The 26627-nt window shown below is 35.9% G+C and overlaps 1 protein-coding gene across 1 annotated transcript in view; it reads right to left on the bottom strand.

Moving 5' to 3' along the window:
* Positions 1-10441: 10441 nt before the first annotated feature.
* LOC145684614 (uncharacterized) overlaps positions 10442-26627 on the bottom strand; it is a 39351-nt gene continuing 23165 nt past the window's right edge. Inside the window, exons 3-4 of the mRNA XM_081757002.1 lie at positions 14494-14548; positions 10442-11444 (exon numbers count right to left, since the gene is read on the bottom strand). Of these exons, the coding sequence (XP_081613128.1) occupies positions 10684-11444; positions 14494-14548 (816 nt within the window). The 3' untranslated portion in view covers positions 10442-10683. The remainder of the gene's footprint in view (positions 11445-14493; positions 14549-26627) is intronic.

The raw sequence follows: 26627 nt of genomic DNA on the forward strand, positions 1-26627 counted from the left end.
TATAACCATATAGGGTAATAATACCTCATCCAAGGGGATAAATTAGGTCAAAAACCAAACACGTGAATGTATTAAAATTTGGTAATTTCGTACTCATGAAAGGGAACGAGGTGAACCAACCAAATTTATAGTAATCTCTATTAGGGTCCTATACTATAATACAAAACATAAAATGGGTAATTTCCAAAATTAAAGGGGTGAGCCAAGGTACCCCTCCCAAAAATTTAAAGGGGTGCACAAATGTACCTATGTATTGTGATAGGTAATGGACCCCTATACATGATCATATAACCATATAAGGTAATAGGACCTCATCCAAGGGAATAAATTAGGTCAAAAACGAAATACGTGGTTGTACTAAAATTTGGCAATTTCGTACCCATGAAAGGGAACGAGGTGGACCACCCAAATTTATAGTAATACATATTAGGGTTCTATACTATTATATCAAATATGTAAAATGGTCAATTTCTAAAATTTAAGGGGTGGGCCAAGGTACCCCTCCCAAATTTTTAAAGGATGCACAAATGTACCTATGTCTTATGATAGGGAATAGACCCCTATACATAACCATATAACCATATAAGGTAATAGGACCTCATCCAAGGAAATAAATTGGGCCAAAAGAACAAACACGTGGTACAACGTATTGGTACAACGTATTGCTTACGTTTATATTTTGGCAAATTTGTACCCCTAAAAGGGAACGAGGTGGACCACCCAAATTTATCATAATACATGTTAGGGTCCTGTACTATAATACCCAATGTTTAAATTGGGCAATTTCTAAAATTTAAGGGGTGGGCCAAGGTACCCCTCTCAAATTTTTAAAGGGGTGCACAAATACACTCATATCTTATGAAAGGGAATGGACCCCTATACATGACCATATAACTATATAGGATAATAACACCTCATCAAAGGGGATAAAATCGACCAAAAACAAAACACGTGGTATAACGTATTGCTTACGTTTATATTTTGGCAATTTTGTACCCCTAGAAGGGAACAAGGTGGACGACCCAAATTTATCATAATACATATTAGGGTCCTGTACTATAATACCCAATGTTTAAATTGGTCAATTTCCAAAATTTAAGGGGTGGGCCAAGGTACCCCTCCCAAATTTTTCAAGGCGTGTATTAATATACCCATGTCTTATGAAAGGTAATGGACCCCTGTATTCGCCCATATAACCATATAGGGTAATAACACCTCATCCAAGGGGATAAATTAGGTAAAAAAGAACCGAAATTTGAATTTTTGGCAATTTTTTTACCCATGAAAGGGAACGACATAGACACCCAATACTGATAGAGGTACATACTATGGTCCTAGGCTACCACACCAAATTTTAGATTTGGCAATTTCCAAAATTTAAGGGGGATGGTTCTAGGTACCCCTGCCAAAATTTAGGGGGTGGGCCATGGTACCCCTACCAAAATCTAAAAGAGGTGGTCCTATGTACCCCTAGGTCATTTACCCCAGGCCACGTAACCCCAAAAATGGGCGCCGGGTGTCCGGGGCCCCACGCTCCAGGTGGCGGAAAAATTTGCCTCAAGTTACGCAATTACTACTATCATCTACATGAGCAAAATAATAAAATCGTGAAAACCGATGGTGATGCTGTGGATATATTGAATAAATCCTCCGTTCTGAAATGGATGGTAGCTGGCCCAGCAATCGCAAGTATTATTTATGACTAAGAACAGGAGGTTGGTTTAATTAATAAGACAGGTGTGAATACAGAGTACAGAGAACACATACGTGTTACATTTGCAGTACCGAAAACACTTGTCAGATGTACTAGAGTAATTTCGTGAACAAGGAAATCCATTTGAAGAAGATAGTCTTATGACAGCTTTACCAAAGTAATTATTTCAACTGAAGCACAGGTGTCTGCTTGTGAGGCAGCAGCAGTGGGTAAATAGCAGTATGGTACACATGTAAGGGAAATACTTACCGAACTAAACCAATGCATACATGATATCATAAAGCGAAACAATCTGCAGCTCTTCAAGTTGGAACGAAGCTTCATCTTTCCAAGCAAAAGAAAATATCTTTTCTGCGCCATGACTTGAACACTCTTTGCAATCTCTTTGTTGCGTGTCAGCAGCATGATGGTGATATCGACGCCTTCTTCGCACACGAGAATCATGCCTATTCACCATCCATATCTGACGTTGGACGATTAAGAAAGCCATCCAGCAAATCAGATATCATCGAATGCATGAAGAAGAAATCATCTCCAACCGACACCCTCACTGATGGCCTACCCAAGGTAATTGCAGCAATGATTGATGCAGCAGCTGTAGTACACATGCTGTCACCACAGTCATAAAAAAAACATTTGCTGATTAAGCTTCTGGCGTATTTGTCTCGTATGTTCATCAACGATTAAGACATGTGTCAAGGCTAGATCCTGTGTTTGATAGGTATTTCACAAACAGCCTAGAAGCGTGTGCTCGTGAGATATGTGGCTCGGGTAAAAAAAAAAAAATAGTGTGCGCAACGACTTGCATGCCCCAACAACTCAACAGTTTTTTTTTATCAGTAGATCAAAACAAAGAATAGTTGTTTCACTTACTGGCTGACTGTGTAGTGCAGATACAACCTCATGAAAAATCCATCATTTGTACATATGATTAGTGGTAAACACTTCTTCAAATGTTCTTCGTACCAGCAGAATATCACCAACCACCTATGAGGAACCAGACACCAGACTTTTACTTCACGTGAAAGATGCTGCTACTGCTGGCCACACTCATCTTATGATAGTGACGGTAGATTCAGACGTGGTAATGTTAGTAATGTTTGCATATGACTCCATACCAAATTTGGAAGAATTGTGGATTGAGTTGGAGTTGAAAAAAAAGAACTACACTCCAGTCCATGCTATAGCCTACCGCATGTCATCAGATATCCGTGAAGGTTTACCATTCTTCCATGCTTTTACAAGGTGTAATACTGTGTCTGCATTTGCAGGCATTGGTAAAACTACATCATGGAAAACATGGGAGTAATTTCGGGAAGTAGGTGATGCATTCCACAGGCTATCAGAAGATGACCATTCCAATGAAGATCATGATTTTTAGCTCATTCAGCGGTTCACGATTCTAATGTATGATAAAACCAGTACATGTGGCAAAGTTAACGATTTGGTACGAGTGTTGTTTACGAAGACAACAATGTCAGTAGAGCATATTCCACCAACCGAAGCTGCTCTGATTCAGAGCATAGAAAGAGTAGTTTTACAGGCAAATATATGTAGACAGTGAAATTTCTGCAACCCTAAATTAAAAGATTCTGTTCAGTATGACTGGCAAAAGACGATTTCTATATATCGACCCCTATGGTCTACTATTCCTGAAGCATCGCGCACCTCTCAAGAACTTATATCGTGCGGTTGTAAGAAACAGTGTTTATCAAATTGCAAGTGTGTAAAACATTCTCTCCCTTGTACAGCCTTATTGCATGCGATGCTCAGAGCTCTGGGAATAACTGTTGCCCTTTCTCCTCGTATAAAGTATCATAATAGGTATTACACGGCAACAAAGCGACCTGCAGATGCAGATGCAGTCCGTGACTAGTGTACTTGCTAAAGACAAAGTGACATCACTTCTACTTTTTTTAAATATTTACATGTAAATAAATAAGAAAACTGTTAGCGTAATGTAACAAAACTGTAATTTCAGACCAACATACTGTTCCACGTTTATCATAAGCGTTAAAGTAATTACTCTTTAGCATAAACATGCTGAAATTAGATATGCAAATGTTGCACTGAAAATATTGTTTTATTAAAGAACTGATCTAAATATCTTTTTTAAAACCTTGTTTTCTGTCCATATTTTTCTTCTTCTTGTGGAAGGTTTTTTTGAAATGTTCCTAATTGAAGATTTCTGAGATATTTTGATTTATGAGTCGGTTGTGTGTTGAAATGCCCTTCCCCCCCAAAAAAAGAAAGAACTAAAATGGATGCAAAAAATGAAAATATTCAAATTTCTTCATGATATTATTTTACAAATATGACTATGGTATAATAATTTGTAGTGCTTGTGATTCCGGATCCAACGGTGCATGGATCATATGTCCGATAAATAGTGTCTGCATTATGTACATTTAAAATATTTGAAATTTCTGCACATTCAGGGCTTTCACCTTAGTTTAACATCAAATATGTTTTAACAATTGAATATGTCAGGAAGTAATAAAGTCTAATAACATATTTGATCTTGTTAGAAAGACTGTTTTATAAGCTATAATAAATGTAATGAGTGTTTCCATCAATGTGAGCCCGTTGTGTATTAAAATGCAAAAATGTGAACTAAAAAGAGTGCAAAAAATGAAAATATTCAAATTTCTCCATGAAAATATTATTTTACGAATATGACTCTGATATAATGATTTCTAGAGTTTGTGATTCCGGTTTCAATGGTATATGAATCAAGTCCGTAAAGTCAGTGGTTTCTGAGTTATGGCAGTTTAAAGTTTCAGATGGTCGGCTATGCTTGTGACGTCACTGTGGCCATGCTTGCGTCCCGGTGTTTTTCACACTTCCTATAACTGTGATTTTATCCTGAAAAATTTCCTGCTTGTAGCCAGCCATGAAATATTTTGACGCTATTTGGTTCATATCTACTGCACTATCAGTAGGAGATAGAAGCATTAGGTTTATATGGTTTGTAAATGATATGGCTCTTGTTGCGGAATCGGAAAAGAAAGTCAGTAAGATGTTAGAAAATTTGAGGTAGAGCTGCGAAGAATATGGAGTGAAAATAAAAGTTAGAAAGACAAAAGCCATGGCGATTGGAACGAAGCGGGAGGTGTCAAACATAGAAGTAGGAAAGAAGAAAATAGAACAGGTAATCAGTTTCCGATACCTAGGTAATATTATTAGTAATGATATGAAATGTGAACGTGAAATAAAAGCAAGGATAGGAATGGCGAAAGAAGTCTTCAGGAGGAAGAAAATACAGTTTTGTACGACCTTGAATGAAGAGTTGAAAACAAGACTCATAAAATACTTCTGTGGAATACTTTGGGGCGAAAACGAGGACATTACGCAAAAGTGATGAAACACGATTGAAAATGTTCGAAATGTGGGTGTGGAGAAGAATGGAGAGAACTAGCTGGGTCGAACGGAAGACCAATGAGAGGGTGTTAGAAATGATGGAGGAGAGAAGAATAAATTCAGATATTATTAAGAAGAGAAAGAGAAAATGGTTGGGACATTGGCTAAGAAGGAACTGTATCATGAGGGGCGTACTATAGGGTATTGTGGCAGGTAAGAGATGGAGGGGGCGAAGGAGGCTGCAATTAATGGACGATATTAAAACAGAAAAGTGGTACGTGAAGACGAAGAAGTTAGCTAAAGACCGTGAAGCACGGAAACTCCTTAGTTGCGGCAAATAATCTGCCAATAATGGCAGAATACTTATGATAATGATGATGATGATAATCAAATATGTGCTAACTCAATCAGAAATGTCACTCTATCCCCCTGGCGGGGGCACGGTGGCTTAGTGGTAGAACACTTGCCTATGAAGCATGAGGTCCTTGGTTCGATCCCGGCCACGTAAGTTTGTGGTTGACTACATTGTGCCCGTGGTTTTTCTCGGGTACACTCGTTTCCTCCCACATTTTATTCCACCAATTCTTCCATCATCATTCGCTTGTCTAAAGGGCACAATCTTGTGATGTTAATCTGAAAGATTTAATTTCATTTTTCTATACCCTCCATTCCATTTTATGCCAGTTTCCATACACCTATCCGAACCCTAAGTAAAGAAACTATGCGCTCCGCTCCTAATCTGCTGGCTGAATTATTCTACGTTACGTGAATGTTTTGCTTTGAGACAAACAATACAGGCAAGAAGAGAAATTCACTGAAAATGACTATTTAATTGGTGAGATTAGAAGGTCTGACTGATGTATGTCACTTTGAGGCATATGTAATACCTGGTTAGTCAAAGCAATCTTTGGTTCCTGCTACACACTTAAACAAAGATTGAATTCCATGGGGATAAACCTGGAATTGGCGAGAAGAATTCCACAACTACACATTGCGGTGCCCGGACACCAAGGAATTCCTTCTCTGACAAGAAGTGAATGAGATAACCTTACGACAGTGGTATCAGTAGCGTAGCCAGGATGTGTATTGGGGGGGAAGGCAAGTGCTGTTATAGGTACATATAGAAAAATTACAAACAAAAAATATATAAACATAAAAATATTTTAAAAATTACAAACATCAAAGTACCAAAGTACATTGTCGGACCTCTTTGGGGGTGCCCGGCCCCTCTGGGCCCCCTTCCCTACGCCACCGAGTGGTATGGTATTTGAAGTTTATTCTAATTTGAAATACAGGACCTTCTCATGCAGCCGAATTCCGATTTTATTTTTCTATGATTAATCTATAAGCGTTAATCCACGAATACTGCATGAGCATTGGCTGAATAACTCGATCCAGAATTCAAACCGCTTCATTTACTATATTCGTTTAATTTCACAAACAAAATTGGAACTTGTTACACGAAAATTTCCCAATTCGTTACTTTATTTTCATTACAACAGACCTTTCTCGTTTTTTTTTTTTCATTTCCAAGTACATCCAACTAAAATGTTCATTTCTGATTGAACATATCTTAAGAGTCTAAATTTGAAACTATAGGTATGTATTATAAAAAATAAATATAAAATTGTATTGAGGTTGAAAATATTTGTTGATTGTGTTGGTCTATTTGAAGATACAGCTAGGAAAATGAAATAAAATGAAATCTTTAAGTTTAACGTCCCATGGTTATGCCGGTTAGGCTAAAGGAGACGGTGATGATGAGAGATGAGTGAAATGGTGGAATGAAGAAAGTGGGAGGAAACGGGACAGCCCTGAGAAAATCCACGAGCACGGTGTTTGTCCACCACAAAGTTCACTTGGCGGAGGATGGGATAGAACACGGGACTCCAAGCACCAGAGGTGAACGCTCTATCACTGAGCCACCGTACCCTACAAGATACAGCTAGGGTAGTCACGAGTAGTGATGGGTAAATTCCAGGGAAAATATTTTTCGGGAATATTCCCTGGGAAAATTCCCGGGAAGATTTCCAAAAATGGGAATATTCCGGGAATTTATGTACAAACACAAAGAAAATTGCACTCTATTAAAATATTATAATTTCAAAATAAACTTCGTTTTTATCACACTATACTTATTACTGCTGTCTCCAGAGGATCCTTTAAAATGTATATTCTGAACGGTATTATTTTATTTTATTATTACTTTATGCAATTTAAAAACTACGTACTACTAAATGTATGTTTACTTACAATATGTTTTACTCGAGTAAATATGTAGGGAAAACATTTGGTATAGAAAGTCAACATACCTTTACACAACTAAACAGTTTAAATTTATATGTAAGTGCATTTTCTAAACTTGACCCTACTACTACTACTAATATTATAATCATATTTAATTTTTAAATGTTATAATCAAATTAAGTTGGTAACTCCCAAATAGCATACGTAGTCGCTCGAAGAATTCGTTAGGTTACCAGTGTCTGGGATGGTATAGAGAATCTTGATTTTAGGTACATGGTGCTTTGTTACTGTGTACTAATAAATCTCTAATTTAAGAAGATAGGCTATTTCGAACAATATACACAGTGTTACAAAAATTCGTAAACAAAGCTCGGTAAATGAATACACACGTAAAAGGAAGCAAACAAATCCTAATTAACACAGGTTTTGTACTAATGAAACATCCACAGAAGCCACCCTAATTTTGATATTTGAACATTACATTTTAAAACTAAATGTATGTACAACTACAGAGATTTCTTTGTTCAATATCTGATTCTTTCTCAGAGAGCGAAATTGGAATCAAAGATAGAAGACAGACCGACATCTATTACTGACGGTGGTTCGGGGTGTATTGATAGTACATCATCTCTATCTGTACAGAATTTCTAAGTTAATTTACAAACTGGTTCCTTTTCATCATTCATAAATTAATACTTTGCTACTTTCTAGTGCAAATAGAAATGGAAATTTTTAAAAAAATATATTATTAGTTATATAAAATAGTCAACGAATTTCATTTTTTTTAACCTGCAAATTATTTAAAACATAGAAGTAAATCATAATAAATGAATATAAAGTAATTAGCCGTATGGTTCTTACAATTTGGAAAATAAAGTAAAGAAATGGAAAAAATTCCTTCCCGGGAATTTATATGCCAGGGAAAAAAAACCGAGAATATTCCCACTTTTTATTTTCCTTTCCACCGAGAATATTCCAACTACCCATCACTAGTCTCGAGACGGTACGAACCCGTTTTCCATGACGGGATATGAGGTAAAACAGAGGTTTTCCAACAGACACAGCTATCTTCTGGGGCATTTTCTTCCAACTTACATCTGGAATCATTATTATGTAAGTATATACAGTCTATATAATTATGTATGTATTTTTCATAACAATGGTAATATCGAGAAAGTATGGTGAAAGTGCTATATCCTTTTACGAAAGGTATTTTGTCAACCTCTGATTGAGCATAACACACACACAAAATGTGAATTACAAAATCATTTTATTACCAAACGTCAAGCACAATTGCAGTTACTTCTCCACATAGTCACCATAAAGATAAAGGCATTTGTCATATCGATAAACGAGCTTTCCAGTACCCTCTTCATAAACGTTTGCCGCCAGCGTATGGAGATAGGTCTTCATAACATTTTGAAGTTTCCCATTGGTGCGATAGTGCTGTCCTCCCAGATCTTGTTTCAGCAGACGAAAAAGATGAAAGTCACTAGGCGTTAGCTTTGGGCTCTATGACGGGTGCTGGAATACTTCCCACTGAAACTGAGCAAGCAGCTGCCTGGTTACGGCAGCAGTATGCGGTGTCGCGTTGTCATGGATCAACACTATTCCAGCTGACTGCAGGGGCACGGTGGCTCAGTGGTAGAGCGTTCATCTTCGGTGCTTGGGGTTCCTGGTTCGATCCTAGCTCGCGCCGTTTGGATTTTGCGGTGGACAATCACCATGTTTGTAGGTTTTCTCGAGGTTTTTCCGTTTCTTCCCACTTTCTTCATTCCAACATTTCACTCATCTCTCATTATCACCGTCTCTTTTAGCCTAACCGACATAACCGTGAGACGTAAAACTTAAAGATTTCCTTTCATTTTTTCCAGATGACAGCATGCTCCTTCTTTTGTTTTGTATGACTCGCCGCAGGTTACGTAATGTCTGGCAGTACACATTTGAAGTGATCGTAGTCCCTGGAAGCAAACATAAAATCCATAAACTCCACAAGCAACACACCTTTCTGATCCCAGAAAACAGTCGTCATGGTCTTCCTGTTGCTCAACGTTTGCTTGAACTTATTTGTTTCTTGTGGATAGTGTATGTGTGCATTTTTTATTGTTCTTTGGGTTCTGGATTTTTGGAAATAAACCACGTTTCATCCTCTATCATAATTGAGCTCAAAACCTCTTCCCCTTCATCACTGCAACGTGTGAGAAACTATAGGGCTGCTGATGCCATGCTCTGTGCTTTGTACTTTTCGGACAGTTTTTTGGGAACCCAGCGTGCACAAAGTTTTCGATAGCCTAGGTGTTCTGTAACAATCGTGTACAGAGCTGACCTTGAAATCTCCGGAAAATCCACAGACAACTCACTGATGGTAAACCTCCACATCTCTCGAACCACTTGATCCACTCGCTGAACAAGATTTACGTCATTGGCGACAGACTTGCGTTCTTGTCCACCTTCATCATAAACATCCGTTCGGCCTTGTTTAAATTTTCTACACCATCCACGCACAACACTCTCACTCATACAGTTTGCACCATAAACACGGCACATTTTGCGATCCATTTCTGCTGCACTATTCCCTTTTGAATTGTAGTCAACGAACGACGCTTCGCAACTCACCCTTAAGCAGGAGAATCAATGATGGCAGCCATGTTTACTCTATTGTAGCTCAACTCTTACTAACATGCTGAACCTTACCGTAGTAGATGTTATGCTGTGGTAATTACGCAGTAGCGCAGTGCGCAGATCCGCATCCTTATGCTTGTTTGGTCACGCATAAGAGCAACCGGAGGTTGAATCCCCAATCGGAAAGAATTTTAAAAATCATCGATTCTGCTTTATCAGTTATGATTTTAGACGATTTCTCCCGGAGAGACTTTCAATATATGGAGAGTGAAAGAGAATGCTATGAAAATAGTATCAATCCACGTTGAGCTCAATCGATGAATTACCCAAGAGAAACTTCGTCGCTCCATTGAGGGGATTTTCATTTAAAATTATCACTAGTTACTATAAAAATCTAACATATTCTTACCCGAATTGGTAACAGTTACGAAAACGTTCTTTGTTAAACAAAATGTCATGGAATAAGGTATAGACTATTTAAAGATCTACAATGTTGAAATTAGAATATTTTAATTAGAGCATATGAAATAACAATTACCAAGTGAGTTTCACTTCAAGGAAGTGAAAATGTTCCACATTAGATCATTTTAGGTTTGTAATCGTAGTCGAAATAGATTTACTGGCATTTTCACTTGCCTTTATTATAGATGGTGTTGTTGAGTTTTATCTGGTCTAGATGGCGTTAATGTATCTTCCTTCCCATCTTCCTTTCCTGGTTGTGCTGTTATTGGTTTTCAATCTCATTTATTTGGTTTCGGACTAGTTGAATTCTCATCTCCTTCCTTTGGTTTTGACGTGGTTGAATTCCCATCCCCTTCCTTTGGTTTTGACGTGGTTGAATTTCCATCTCCTACCTTTGGTTTTGACGTGGTTGAATTCTCATCTCCTTCCTTTGGTTTTGACGTGGTTGAATTCCCATCTCCTACCTTTGGTTTTGACGTGGTTGTATTTCCATCTCCTTTCTTTGGTTTTGGCGTGGTTACCTTCCGATATCCTTTCTTTGGTTTTGACGTGGTTGCATTCCGTTCTCCTTTCTTTGGTTTTGGCGTGGTTCCATTTCCATCTCCTTTCTTTGGTAGTAATGTTGTTGGTTTCTCATTTCCTATGTCTGGTTTCGTCGTAGTTGTATTTTTATCTGCATCTGGTGGCTGTGGTGTTGTTGGTTTTTCGTCTCCTTTATTTGGTTTTGGCGTGGTTGCACATCCATCTACGATATTTGGTTGTGGTGTTGTAGATTTCTTGTCTTCTTTATTTGGCTTTGGTGTGGTTGCACACCCATCTTCTTTATTTGGTTGTAATATTATTGGCTTCTCGTTTCCTTTGTCAGGTTCTGTGGCAGTTGTATTCGAATCTGGTTTTAGAGTTGTTGCTTTCTCATCCGCTTTATGTGATGTAGTTGTATTATCAATGACGGGTGGTTTTGGTGTAGTTGCATTTTTGTCTAATGTTACTGGCGAAGCTGCACTTTGTTCTAAGCATACCGCTATTACCAGGAACAAAGCTGAAAAGTATAATGTTGTTCAAACGATTTACATATAAGAGATATAAACAACATAATGAGAGTAGACAAAAATAAACAGTTTACACTAATAGAACAATTCACGCTCTTTCACTTACTAAAACTAATTTCAATCCCAGTTAGAGCTCTTGAGAGGAATCACATCGGTAGAAATTTCAATTTTATAGCTAATACTAAGGAACTGCTATAAGGGAAGGCTATAGCTATAACTAAAATTAGCGAAGAAAATTTATCTAATGTTCTAATTCCTTTCTATAGCTTCCTTCCTTTCGTTTGTACCGATGAAATTGTAACTTTTACTTTCCTCACGAACTTCCACTGCTTACATGGTTGAACAAATGTTAGGAGAACAGTGGAAACTCGTGATGGAATTCACATCGGTAAAAATATCAATTTCATTTTCCTAAGAGTAAAGGAAGAAAACTTATCTAATGATTTAGTTCTTCTGTATAGCTTCCTTCCTTTAGTTTGTAGCGATGAAATTGAAATCTTTACTCCCCTTAAGGCTTCCACTGCTTAGATGGTTGAACAAATGTTAGGAGAACAGTGGAAACTCGTGAGGGAAGCGCATCGGTAAAAACTTCAATTTTATCGCTAAAACTAAGGGAAGAAACTTATGTAATGTTCTAATTCTTGAGTATAGCTTTCTTTCTTTAGTTTGTAGCGATGAAATTGTAATTTTTACTTCTCTTACGGCTTACACTGCTTAGATGGTTGAACAGACGTTAGCAGAGCAGTGGAAACTCGTGAGGGAAGTCACATCGGTAAAAAAAATCAATTTTAACGCTAAAACTAAGGGAAGAAAACTTACTTAACATACTAATTCTTCTGTATAGCTTTCTTCCCTTGGTTTTAGCGTTGAAATTGAAATCTTTACTCCCCTTACGGCTTCCATTACTTACATGGTTGATGTTAGCAGAGCAGTCTAAACTCGTGAGGGAGGCGCATCGGTAAAAACTTCAATTTTATCACTAAAACTAAGGGAAAAAACTTATGTAATGTTCTAATTCTTGAGTATAGCTTTCTTTCTTTAGTTTGTAGCGATGAAATTGAAATCTTTACTCCCCTTACGGCTTCCACTGCTTAGATGGTTGAACAGACGTTAGCAGAGCAGTGGAAACTCGTGAGGGAAGTCACATCGGTAAAAAAAAAAATCAATTTTAACGCTAAAACTAAGGGAAGAAAACTTATGTAATGTTCTAATTCTTGAGTATAGCTTTCTTTCTTTAGTTTGTAGCGATGAAATTGAAATCTTTACTCTCCTTACGGCTTCCACTGCTTAGATGGTTGAACAAGTGTTAGCAGAGCAGTCTAAACTCGTGAGGGAAGCTCATCGGTAAAAACTTTAATTTTATCGCTAAAACTAAGGGAAAAAACTTATGTAATGTTCTAATTCTTGAGTATAGCTTTCTTTCTTTAGTTTGTAGCGATGAAATTGAAATCTTTACTCCCCTTACGGCTTCCACTGCTTAGATGGTTGAACAAATGTTAGCAGAGCAGTCTAAAATTGAAATTTTTGCCAATGTGTCTTCCACTGCTTAATCCAGGAGAATTTTGAATGAATTTTTTAAGCTGCTCATAACCTTCTACCAGATTGGTTTAACTACTGATCTGTTACCGGTAATATTTCACTTGCAGTGAGTTCTGATTTAGATAGTTAAAAAAAAGATCAAGAAGGGCAGGTCATTCAAATCCAACTAAAAAAATGTCTAATTGGTCATAGCCTTTTAATGAAAAGTTACATTTTACAGAATCAGGAAAGTTTGAATATTATGAACAGTATCAAAATGACGTTACTAGTATACAAATTCTAGTGAACTCTGCTACTGTGTTTCAATCACTGACTTAACTTTGGTTTAAAAAAGTTAAAAAAAAATTAATTGGGTGGCCTAAAAAGTTGAAATAACACTTTTGATTGGATGAGTGCGAATCATTCCCTTTCTTTTCCATGTTTTAGATAATTTAATTTTGAATATTATGACAGGGACACAGAATAATAACAAATTGACGTAATATTTATCCCAATGCTATCAATTGAAAGGTATGATATTTCATACTAATAACATTTTACTAGGGTTGATCACTTAAGTACGAGGAATAAGATCACATTCCCCTATAGTAAAGCGGCCCTCGCTTCTTCTTTATCACTTATATGACTTATACAAACAATACGTATCTAAAATTGGGTGTCATGTTTTACTTCTATTATTATTATATTCTATTCCTATTATATTCTTATTATATTTACTTCTATTCTAAATATTTATTTAAAATAACAATTTAAACAAATAATAATTATTATATGATATTACGAGGGTCGTCCAGAAAGTAAAGAACGTTTTGACATGGTTACGTGAAAACAAAAGAAATCAGAACAAAACTTTATTTATACAGGACCTCACTCTACTTTTCTATGTAATAGCCATAGTTGTCAACACACTTGTTATAACGTGGGACCAGTTTTTCAATAACGATATTACACTCATTTGCCGCCAAAGATTAAGTCAGGCTGTCATTGCTTGATTGAGTCCCTCATCGTTTGCGAACTGTTTTCCACCCCAAAATTCCTTAAGTTTCGGGAAAAAGTGGCATTTTTTTCTTTGCCTTTTTCCTTCAGTTCTTCTGTAACAAGTGATGGCCTCTCACTGTGATCTTCATCATACACACTGGTCTTTCCTTGATTGAGCATAATGCACCATTTCCTCACTGATGACTCGTTCATTGCGTTATTACCATAAACATTCTTTATTTGCCTATAAATTTCAATAGGCTTAACTTTTTGCGCGTCCAGAAAATGAGTGACATTCCATACCTCACACTTCTTTATTGGCGCCGCCATTTTGAATCGCTGCAAAAACAAGTAGCGTGACCTCACAGTATTGGGACTCGGCTCGGTGAAGGAAGGATCTAACTGCCGCGTATGCGATCGCAGTGGTGGGGAGTCGGCGCTGCGCGCAATGCGCAACCGCTCTTTACTTTCTGGATGTCCCTCTTATTTTAAAAATAAATAATCCAACGTGAAATTACTTACTCAGTGTAGTGGTTTTTATCATTTTTCCTTCTGAATGATGTAAGAATGCAACAACCTAGAAATAAAAGCAAGTATATTCAAATAATTCCCCGTCTCTGCTACCACAATCATTGTATTTTAACGGATAATACATTGTTTCAATTGCTTTAATTCAGTCAAAAATGCTGTCAACTAACTTCTAAATAAGACGGCTGGTTTACCTGAAATTGAGGGAAATTTATGAAATGCAACAATATGAACTCGTTTTTTTCATTGGTTTGGTCCCCAAAGCTATAAAAGAGAAGTGCCCCACAGTTTTTACTTATCAATTGCCTTATAAAATATTCTATTCTATCACCAGCATTTGTGGAAAGTGTCGTAAATATCGAAAGAATTACTCAGAAGAAAATAATATATACTCCAGGAAAAACGGATAATCTTTTTCTTTTGAAATATTATATTCCTGGTGAAAAGACTACTACTTTCTGATCAATAGAAGAACACGACAAATATTAAACACGTAGATGTTGCAGAGAAACGCACTGAACGCATTTGTTGCCCCTTTGTCCTCTTTATAACATATCTTCATATATATATATATATATATATATATACGAGGTGTGTTCAAAAACTATCTAACATTTTTTCCAGCGTAAAAAAATGAAGTGCGGGAAACTTGCTTCAGTATAGATGTTAAGGGGACACTTTATGCTTAGTCGTGATTTTTGTCCTGCCCACAAATAGCGTCAGTCGCTCGCAGTCAGCTAAAGAGCGAAAATATGTAGTGAGAGATCGTGCGGATTTCATTCTTTTCTAAAATGACAGAAAAACTTGAGCAACGATATTGCACCTAATTTTGTCAGAAAGCTTGGTGATATCCAAGCGGAAATCATTCAATTGGATCGGTACATTCAATTTTGAACGATAATTTGTACATAAACACAGTGTCTTTCTAATCCCCTCTCTTATGTTATTTCTATAGCAACGGTCACCGTAGAGACCAAAGTAAATACATTAACCGTGTTTTGGATAAGGCTGTTTCTAAAACAAAATGACATGAGCATAGTAGTTAGCCTAGGAAAAGAAGAAAGAAAGGAGGAGGAAGAAGAAGAAAGATAAGTACAAGAAAAGAGAAGGAAGAAAAGTATCAAACTTATCCATGGAACAAAATGATCCTGAAAGAAAACATTCGCAATCCAATTCTGTAAAGAAAACTATTTCGATTTTTCAACTATTAACTGTTTCAACGATTGTGCTATCTTCCTCGGTGCTATGCAGCATTAAATATGTCTACATCATATTTATATGAAATATTAATAATAATTAGATATTGCTTCATAAGTTTCATTGATATTGTTTCTAGTGTGTGCCTAAGTTGGGTATTAATTATACTATCGTATATAAAAAGAGAGGTCTGCTATAATGTCGATAGAGATCAATCACTATTAGATACTCTGTAAAACAAAAAGTAAATCCACACCACTACATCAACCTGAAAATTTACGTATAAATGAAATAAAATCATAACTACACTAATAATATTTGCTAGGATGCATTAATCTACATTTTATAGAAAATAAAATAAACATTTTCCCAGCTGGGTTTTATTTACAATCTATAATTCAACATATTCAAATTAAAAATTAAAAAAAAATAAATAAAACTTTGCAAAAATAAACAAATTAATAGTTTTCAAAACGGAAATATCCCCATCCACTATGGAAGTAAACAGTAATGTGGTTTCATCAGTGTTTTACATAAGATTTGTAATTACAGATAACTTTTAAAACAGTCGATAATTTTTTAAAAAAGTTTTGTTATAGCTTTATTTGTCACAGCAAGTTTCCAGTTTCAAGTGATTTTTACTAACATTGCACAATATTCCATTATTCAAAAATAAAAAGAAAGTAAAACAAATATTTTGAATCTTAGTTGTCAGGGAAATGTTCTTTATTATTAATCAAATTTTGATTTTCAAGATTCTTGAAGAATTATTTCAGAATAATATATATATATATATATATATATATATATATATATATATATATATATATATATATATATATATATATATATATATATCGGAAAAACAACAGGCAAATGCCTAATTACAGTTTTCCCTTATTGTAAAGTGTATTTAATACACTTTAAAATACACATATAATAAAATAATAATATGAAAGTAAAATATACGTTAAAATACAAACAGCACGATATACAGGATACAACAAATTTATGTAGAATGAAAATTTTGTTTGTAACTAAAAATATCTATATCTGGATGTTCTTATGACATCTTATTATACAGGGTTTTCATAAAGTCTGTACGGATTTAATTTGCTTATAACTTTCATAAAAATGCTCATAATGAAATCAAATAAAGTGCAAACGGTAGCGGAAGGATTAAATTTTTAGTTGGCAACACTGTTAGATAAGCGGCAACTCTGAACACGTTGAGAGAGGGAGAGGGAGGGCAAGGGTCAGTTTCTTACCAAATTCCATCTATTGTTGTTTCAATGTTGAATGTTAAAAGTAAGTTGTAAGCTGTATTGGTGTGTGTGTCTTTTAAAGAAATAAATATATGAAAAACACCTCTGAGAAGACTATTTTTTTTACCGTATCAAAGATGGCGTCGGTGAAAGAGAAAGCGCAGTGTGTTCTGTGGTACGCAGAGCTAAAATCACCACTTCTGGTGTGTCGAAAGTTCACCAAAGAGTTCAAAAAGCCGGCACCGACTGAGAGTGCAATCCGAAAGTGGCATGCTAAGTTCTTGGAGACAGGAAGCGTCCTGGACCGTCCTCGAAGTGGGAAACCGCCAACATCGCCTGCAACAGTGAGCAGGGTAAGGGATTTCAGCGCCGCCTGCGCGAATGTGTGCACGTAAATGGCGCCCAGTTGGAGGTGTGGCGGTGAATGAACTGAGCTGGTGCAGATTACAGGTAAAACTTTAATCCTTCCGCTACCATTTGCACTTTATTTGATTTCAATATGAGCATTTTTATGTAAATTATAAGCTAATTAAATCCGTCCAGACTTTATGAAAACCCTGTACTATATACACATTTTTCTGACAGGCGATACATCTAATGCATTAGTCCTTTGCGCTGAGAGATGGAATATGTCATTATGGGGTCTCGTTGCTCTATGTGCGACGCGAATTTTGATTTCTGATAAATATTCTGAATCTATTGCACCATGAATTATTTTATGTAAGAAAGATAATATGAAATGACTTCTGCTTTCAAGAGATTGTAATGAATATTTGTTTCGAAGACCTTCGTAGTTCTCAAATTTTGGATATATACCTGTTTCTTTATATGTCAAAAAGCGCACAAATTTATTTTGAATGTTTTCGATTTTATTTATATATTTCTTACTATTAGGACCCCATATTATCGCTGCATATTTCACCTTAGACCGTACATAGGCAGTGTATAATGTTTTGAGAGCATTCATCATCATCATAGGTATTCTGCCTTTATTGGCAGCTCACTTGCCGCAGCTGAGAAGCTTCCATGCTTCACAATCCTCCGCTAACCTTTTACTCTTCGCGTATGACCTTTCTGTTTTAATATCATCCATATTAATTGTAGTCTCCTTCGCCCCCTCCCTCTCTTTCCCGCCACCATACCCTCTAGGACGTCCCTCATGATACAATCTCTTCTTAGGCAATGTCCCAACCAGTTTCTCTTCCTCTTCCTAATAATATCTAAAAGTGTTCTTTTCTCACCCACCATTTCTAATACTCTCTCATTCGTTTTCGGCTCGACCCAACTAATTCTTTCCATTCTTCTCCACACCCACATTTCGAAGGCTTCCAGTCGATTTTCGTCACCTTTACGTAATGTCCACGTTTCCGACCCATACAGTACAACACTCCACACGAAGCATTTTATGAGTCTTTTTCTCAACTCTTTGTTCAAGGTCTCACAAAACAGACTTTTCTTTCTTTTAAAGGCTTCTTTCGCCATTCCTACCCTTGCTTTTATTTCACGTTCGCATTTCATGTCATTACTAAGAATACTACCCAGGTATCGAAAACTATTCACTTGTTCTATTTCCTCCCCTCCTACTTTTATATTTGACACAGACCCCTTCGTTCGAATCACCATGACTTTTGTCTTTCTAACATTTATTTTCATCCCATATTCTTCAAAGCCTTTTCTCATTTTTTCTAACATTTTATTGATTTTCTTTTCAGATTCTGCAACAACATATCGTCTGCAAATCTGATGCATCTAATCATTCTACCTCCTACCGAAATGCCATCATCATCATGTAGGCTCTTTTTCACTATCTCTTCTAGATAGACATTAAATAGTGTTGGCGAGAGGCAGCATCCTTGTCGAACTCCCTTTCCAATTGCACTATCTTCCGTCAGTTCTTCCCCTATCCTAACACTTACTTGTTGGTTCATGTATAAGTTTCTTATGAGTCTTCTATCTTTCCATTCCAACCCTATCTTGGTTAGAACTCCCAACAACAATTTCCAATTTACGCGGTCAAAAGCCTTTTCTAGATCAATAAATACAACATACACCTCTTTCCCGTTTTCTATAAATCTTTCACCGATCACCCTTAATAATCCAATAGCATCTCTTGTGCCCTTGCCTCTTCTGAACCCGAACTGCTCTTCCTCCACATTTTTATTTGTTCTTCCATATAACCTTCTGTTCAGTATTCGGAGCAGAATTTTAGCTGCATGAGATATGAGACTAATAGTTCTATAATCCTCACATCTCTTTGGGTTCGATTTCTTAGCCGTCGGTATCATGATCGTTTTCAGAAAGTCTCTTGGCCATTCTCCTGTTTCATATATTTCATTGCATAGTCGCCACAATTATTTCTTTCCCTTGTCTCCTATATTTTTAATGAATTCGATTGGTATGTTATCTATTCCGGTTGTCTTTCCATTCCTAATCTCGGATATAGCCTTTTCAAACTCATCCCGAAGAATACTAAATCCTTTATCATCCTCGCCTACTTCATTTTCCACTTCAACATTTAGGCTACACGGTCTATCCCTACTCTCATATAAGTCTTCAACGTATTCTTTCCACCTTCCTATGACCTCATTTCTCTCGCTGACTACCTTCCCATTTCTTATTTTCTACTGCCATCATAATACTCCCTTGTTTCCTCCGAAATTTCATAGATTTCACCTCCTTGTACATTTCCTCATATTTCCCAACTCTTTCTAATTCTTCTATGTCCTCGCATTTTTTTTTGTAAAACTCTTCCCTCGATCTATCTGTTTCTGTTCGTAATTCATTATTTAACTTTCTGTACATCTTTCTGCCCTCTTCTGTATCAACCTCTTTCCACATCTTCCTCTCCCTTATTTTCTGCAACATCTGCTCTGTAACCCATGGTTTCTTAGCAGTTTTGTGTTCGCGGTAACCTACTGTTTCTTCTGCAGCCTGCTGTAAGCAACGTTTAATATGTTCCCACCATGCGTTACTACCTGCGCCTATCCTTTCCTCGTTTGAACATTTTTCTTCGAATTTTTCAGTGAAAAGATTTCTTATTTCCTCGTTTTTCAACTTTTCAGTATTCAACACTTTGTTACCTACTTTTCTTCTGCCTACATTTTTCAGTTGGATATCTACTTCGGCCAGCACAAGATTGTGATCAGAGAAAATATCAGCCCCGGGAAGGGTCTTCGCGTTCTTTAAGCTATTCCGATACCTGTCCTGAATCATAACATAGTCTATCTGATATCTTCCGCCGTCTATTGGTGATTTCCATGTATATCTTCTTCTCTTGTGCTGATTGAACCAAGTGTTTCCAATTACTAGTGAATTCTGTCTACAGAAATTCACCAGTCCCTCTCCCCTTACATTTCTTTCGCCTAAACCATATTTGCCTACGATACTACCTTTCTGTTTTTCTCCCACAACTGCATTGAAATCTCCCATTAGAATTATGCATGCACCCTTCTTCTCCCTATCTATAATTTCTTCTATTTTCTCATAATTTTCCTCTACTTCTTCATTTGCATGCGAAGTCGTCGGTGCATATGTCTATATCACCACTAAATACTTTGTTTTTCCTTTAAGTCTTAACATCATAACTCTATCATCAATAAATTCTACTTTCACTACCTTCTCCTTTAAGCGCTTTCCAAGAATTATTCCTACACCATTATGACCGCCCTTTTCATTACCTGAGTAAAACATTCTATATCCTTCGCTGTTCAATACCCCATTACCTTCCCATCTAACTTCACAAACGTCTACCAAATCTAAACTATTTTGTTTCATTTCTTCTTTAAGATTTTCTAATTTTCCTCCCTGTAACATAGTACGTACGTTCCATGTCCCTATCCTAAACCTTTTGCTCTTCCCTGTATTTCTTTCTCTGTCTGTCTTCCTCCCATTATTACTTTCTCGTTCAATAGTCCTTCCCAAGCCATCCCCCTCCCGGAGATCCGAATAGGGGGATATTTATCTCCGGAACTACATTTTGACCTGCGAAAGACCATTGTTCATATGTTCTTTTTTTCCTGCCAGCAAACTACCTCCTAATCTCATTACAAAGCCAAAATTTCTAAAGGCCTCACCAATTACTCTTTTGACATGAATATCGAATGATAGGTTTGACTGCAGAGTGACTCCAAGATCAGTAATATAATCCACTCTCTCAATTAGCATTTGATTAATAGTATACACATTGCGTACATAGTTTATTTTCCTGGTGTATGATACTACTTTACATTTTCTAATATTTAGTAGCAACTTGTTTGGTTCACACCATTGGGAAATAGCATTAATGTCATTTTGCAATGAAATTGCGTCTAATTCAGTGGAGATACTGCGATAGATTTTTAGATCATCAGCAAACAAATGTTTGTGCGAAGATGTTATTACAGGTGGTAAACCGTTAACAAATAGTATATATAACACAGGTCCTAAGTTCGATCCCTGAGGCACACCAGAGTCTACGACATATTCCTTAGTTGAAATATTCTTGTATCGAACGCGATGTTTCCGTTGGTAAAGATAGGATGCTATAAGTTGTTGAAGATTTTTGTGAAAAATTTAATGTCACAAGTTTGCTTAGAAGTATATCGTGATTAATTACATCGAACGCCTTGGAGAAATCTGTAAAAATTACATCTACTTGTTCCTTTTTATCAACTTGATTAGCTATAAAACGTGTAAGTTCTGAGAGATTAGTTACAGTTGACCTCTTTGGCATGAAACCATGTTGAAAGGAAGATATTACTGATCGTACATGTGAATAAATTTTTTCGTATATAATAATTTCAAATATCTTAGATGGGGCACATAGTAGGGTTATCGGTCGATAATTTTTTACTTCGTCTTTAGGACAGCCTGTTTTGGGAATGGGACAGACGTCACCAATCTTCCATTTCGTAGGAAATGTAGAAGAAGCTATTGACTTGTTAAAAATAATGTGTAGGGGATGTTTCAGTATTTCTGAGCAGCCTTTGATGATATATGGTGGTCTTTTGTCTAACCTGTCACTATTTGCACTTCTGGAAAAATATGAATTGGTTGTAATTTAGCACTATTGCAGCTCCAAATAATTGATTATGGAAATAGTTTTTTACAAATCCGGACGCACTGAATTAACACAAGTTAAACTTTCACTGTAGTTGTTAGAAGTATTTTGGGGTAGAATGATTGCTACGGATTCTTTACAGTTTACAAAAAATTGGTATAGTTCAAGAGGTACTCTCGCTCGTACAGAAAATTCATATATAAAAAATATTGAATGTACATTGAAACATTAAATATAAACATTAACATTTTATATTTCCCATCACTTTATTTCGAATAATGGTTAAAAATTATTTGGAATATAGCTGTATTTTCAGAAAATGTCGTCAGTACACTCATTGCAGACTAAGGGAGACGGCGCAGAAAACTGAAATCGATGTGCAAAAACAAGCAATTTACAAAATATTTATTTATTTAATACACAGGAGTCTTAACCATCAGTATTAAGCTATGAAACAGAATTTCGGATAACTACATTTACTTACAAATATGTTTGTACAGTCCCAGTCTAGCAAAGAAATATATCAAATTAGTTACAAAGATATTATAGCAAACATTTAAATTCGCAATAACGGAAGTTTGTATATACGGGCAATAGTACTCTCGTGAAAACATCAATTATGAAATATCAAAATAATACAGTAAAGAAATTACTTCAGGAAATCTCCAACCAAAACTTTAATCAATCAACAAGTTCCTTTTTAACCTATCGACAAATTTTACAAAATGAGAATACTGTAAATTGCGTACGCATGTGGTTAATATTCCTGTTTATTTGTGACTAAATAGGCCTAGCTCATGTTAATGATACTATTTTGCAATGACTGGAAGAGATACAGTCTATCGAACCATTGTGAACATCGGATCACAGGTATATCTAGTGGACAATAATTTCTCAGCAAAATGGAGAACGACTCTAAGATTCCAAACTCATTACGGAACAACAGTTATAAGCTCTTTAAATAAGAATAATTATAAAAATAATGTAATATGCAAATTGTTGCTTATATATATATATATATATATATATATATATATATATATATATATATATATATATATATATATGTGTGTGTGTGTGTGTGTGTGTGTGTGTTCAAAAAGTTATCCGTTAAAGATGCCTCTGTCATGAGCATAAAAAATGTTCTTATATCAGGAAAAATATAAAGTGGCACAAAGGTACAAAAGAGAAAATAAATGGCACGAAAAATTTGTTAAAGAAAAATCAAAACAGCGACTATAGAACGCCTCAAAGTCGATATGATAAAAGAAAACTCATATAGCTTAGAATTCAACCTTCCACCATTCCTAATGACGCGAGCTTATTAAATTTTGAATAATTGATATCTTGGAGTCCTCGTTGATCAGATACGAGGAAGAAGAAAGAAAAGAAATAATAAGGAAGAAAGACAAACCGAACTTAGGGTGATCGAACTTAACAAAAAGTGTGCAGCTATTTGTTGACTTTAGCCGAGATGATTATAAATAGTCCAAAGTCGTACGGTCCTCACTATACAGACCCATTATATCATCCTGAAACCCGCTGGAAGTCTGTGATCAAGCAGAGATACGATGGAGGACAATTACTAGAGTTTCCCTTCCTACCTGAGCTATAATTATTCCGTATCCTCCAGGCGTCCTTCAGGACTAGGATCTACATCCCAAAGCTTGTACCTCTGCATTTAGAAATTTCTATATAACAAACAAACTCCGTTACCACCAGAGTCAGTTGAAAAGAAAAGATAATGAGAAGAAAGAAAAATGTTTCACAACTCCAATTCAAAAAAACTGATTAGAAATACTATAAGCAAAAGGTGGACTAAATAAATAATATTTTAAATTATCATTATTATCAACTATTCATCCCGAGGTTTGGCAATCGATTAACGATATTATCGAAGCAATCAGAATGTTAGGGAACTTCACTAACTAAGAGATAAAATAACATGTCGAGACAGAACGCTTGAAATCAAATTAGATAGTTAAATTACGAACCCATCGGTGATGGGAAATAACGCTAACCTTCCTCACAGTGAGTTCATCTACACATTCCCCCCACACTACGACGCTGCCTTGCCCCGAAGAAACCACGAAAAACGTCATGAAGTATACAAAGAGATGAAAACTTCCCCTCACTCGAAAACAAAGTGGAAAGAAAGTGCTAAACTCGAATATAGAAAACAGTAAAATTTAAGAAAACTGAAATTTTTTTTAAAAAAAAGAAAAATTCATAGGATGTATTGACATGTATTACTTATTCCTTACTAAATCTTTCCACGTTATGAAAAATAATAAATATATTGTATACTAAAATTTCAACTAATACACGGATGTGTTTATGACGTTTCGCAGGATATCCATACGCATCGGTGTCATTAAACTATTCGCTTTGATATACACACCAAATTTCAATTAATTGTCACTCAAACCAATTATACAAATTAACTTTCCCAAAGTTATAATTCTCGTACGAATACCACTGGGGTATCGTATGCATATGATACGTTATGAAAGTAAAATACTCAACGAAAACTCCCGTTCCATCCATCTAAACTAATCCTTCTCTATGTTGACTCATCTAAAAGAATCTTATTTAAGTTATCATTCCTGCTACCTACACTATATATACCATTTCCAACTTATTCGTTTCAGTAACACCATCACCGTCACAAGCACCTATGTTAAAAATAGGTCTATCTAGGCTTACGAAGTTCCATAACATTTACTGTTTCTTTGGCGTGGGAGATACGGCTTCGATCCCCGGCAAGAACTTACGTGGTTCGGTTTCCACGTTCATCAAAAGGTCCACGTTCATATAGCCTCGCTACTGAACGGGACGTTAAACTAAAAAAAAAAAAACATTTACTGTTTTCTTAACGATCAGCTGTTCACATTTTTTACCATACAATCACTGAATTATCTAATTAAATTTCAGGCTTGCCTTCTAATAAGCTAAGCACTACAGTCACATTCACAACGAAAATTAACCTATGCGCACACTGTTAAATAAAACTGTTCTACTGTTCCTTTCACAAAATTATATTAAATATCATGTATATATGCGATATATTAATTGGATCTGTTTATCAACAATAATCTGTTCTTCGAGGCTAACAGTGCCACATCTCAAACTACGTACCAATCATCCAAAAACAACAAAGTGATATCTTCAATGCAATAGTTTACTATTGAAAGTTACAATTTTCGGAATAAAATGTAAAATTTCATTGTTCGCGCCAAGCACTCTCTTAACTCTGCCTCACGAAAAGAAATCTCCAATATACAAACAATAAGACAGTATTAAAACTTTCAAAAACCTGGATTTTCTCACTGAGTGACAGGAATTGGTATCCCAACACAATCATTTTATTACCCATAATGCTGTTCATCACACCCCACGAGACAAAGTAACATTGCCCATGCGAAGAAACATGCATGAAAACTCACGGTAAGGATGGACAACAAAAATTATATACACAGAAATTCAAGTTCGAAGTTGTTGCTAACACGAGAATAACCCGGCACTAAAGTATCAATAATGAATACATGGCTATATCAACTGGCTAATCACAAACACACAAAGTAAATATAAGTCAACATAAGCACTAGTCTGCATCCCAACAAAACAATAAGAAATACACAATACAAAACTTACACACTAAACATCCGAAAATCATAAACTAGATATTAATAACTTTCTGTTATGTGGTGGAATTACATATGCACATTAAAATTCTCACTATTGTTACAACTGTTTAAAGCCATGTTTGAATTATTTGCAGATTATGACAAAAGAAGAGAATAAAAAGGGGAAGAGAGAGTGTAAACTACGATCTAACTATTTATCCCATAATGTTCTGCTATGGAACTAAAACTCACCTAGGAACTGAGGGTCCCTGGGGAGGAAAGGGAATCTACCAAACTACATTTCACCTTTCAGCACTTACTACTTATTTAGTCCCTCATGGCTCCACGGACATGCATCACGTAAACACTATCATTTGTCATTTTAAAATTTTGAGTCAAATCAAAAACTAAAATTTGTTCTTGTATATATATATATATATATATATATATATATATATATATATATATATATATATATATATATATTTAAATATATATATGAAACAGGAGAATGGCCCAAAAGACTTTCTGAAAACGATCATGACACCGATGGCTAAGAAATCGAACCCAAAGAGATGTGAGGATTATAGAACTATTAGTCTCATATCCCATGCAGCTAAAATTCTGCTCCGAATACTGAACAGAAGGTTATATGGAAGAACAAATAAAGATGTTGGGTAGGAGCAGTTCGGGTTCAGAAGAGGCAAGGGCACAAGAGATGCTATTGGATTATTAAGGGCGATCAGTGAAAGATTTATAGAAAAAGGGAGAGGTGTATGTTGTATTTATTTATCTAGAAAAGGCTTTTGACCGCGTGAATTGGGAATTGTTGAGTTGAGTTGATTTTAGTTTAGCGTCCCGTTCAGCAGCGAGGCTATATGAGACGTGGACCTACTGATTAACGTGGAATCCGAACCACAAATTGGGAATTGTTGTTGAGAGTTCTAACAAAGATAGGTTTGGAATGGAAAGATAGAAGACTCATAAGAATCTTATACATGA

Source organism: Thermobia domestica, chromosome 5, assembly GCF_964235325.1.
Source record: "Thermobia domestica chromosome 5, izTheDome1.hap1.1, whole genome shotgun sequence".
Taxonomy (NCBI): Eukaryota; Metazoa; Arthropoda; class Insecta; order Zygentoma; family Lepismatidae; genus Thermobia; species Thermobia domestica.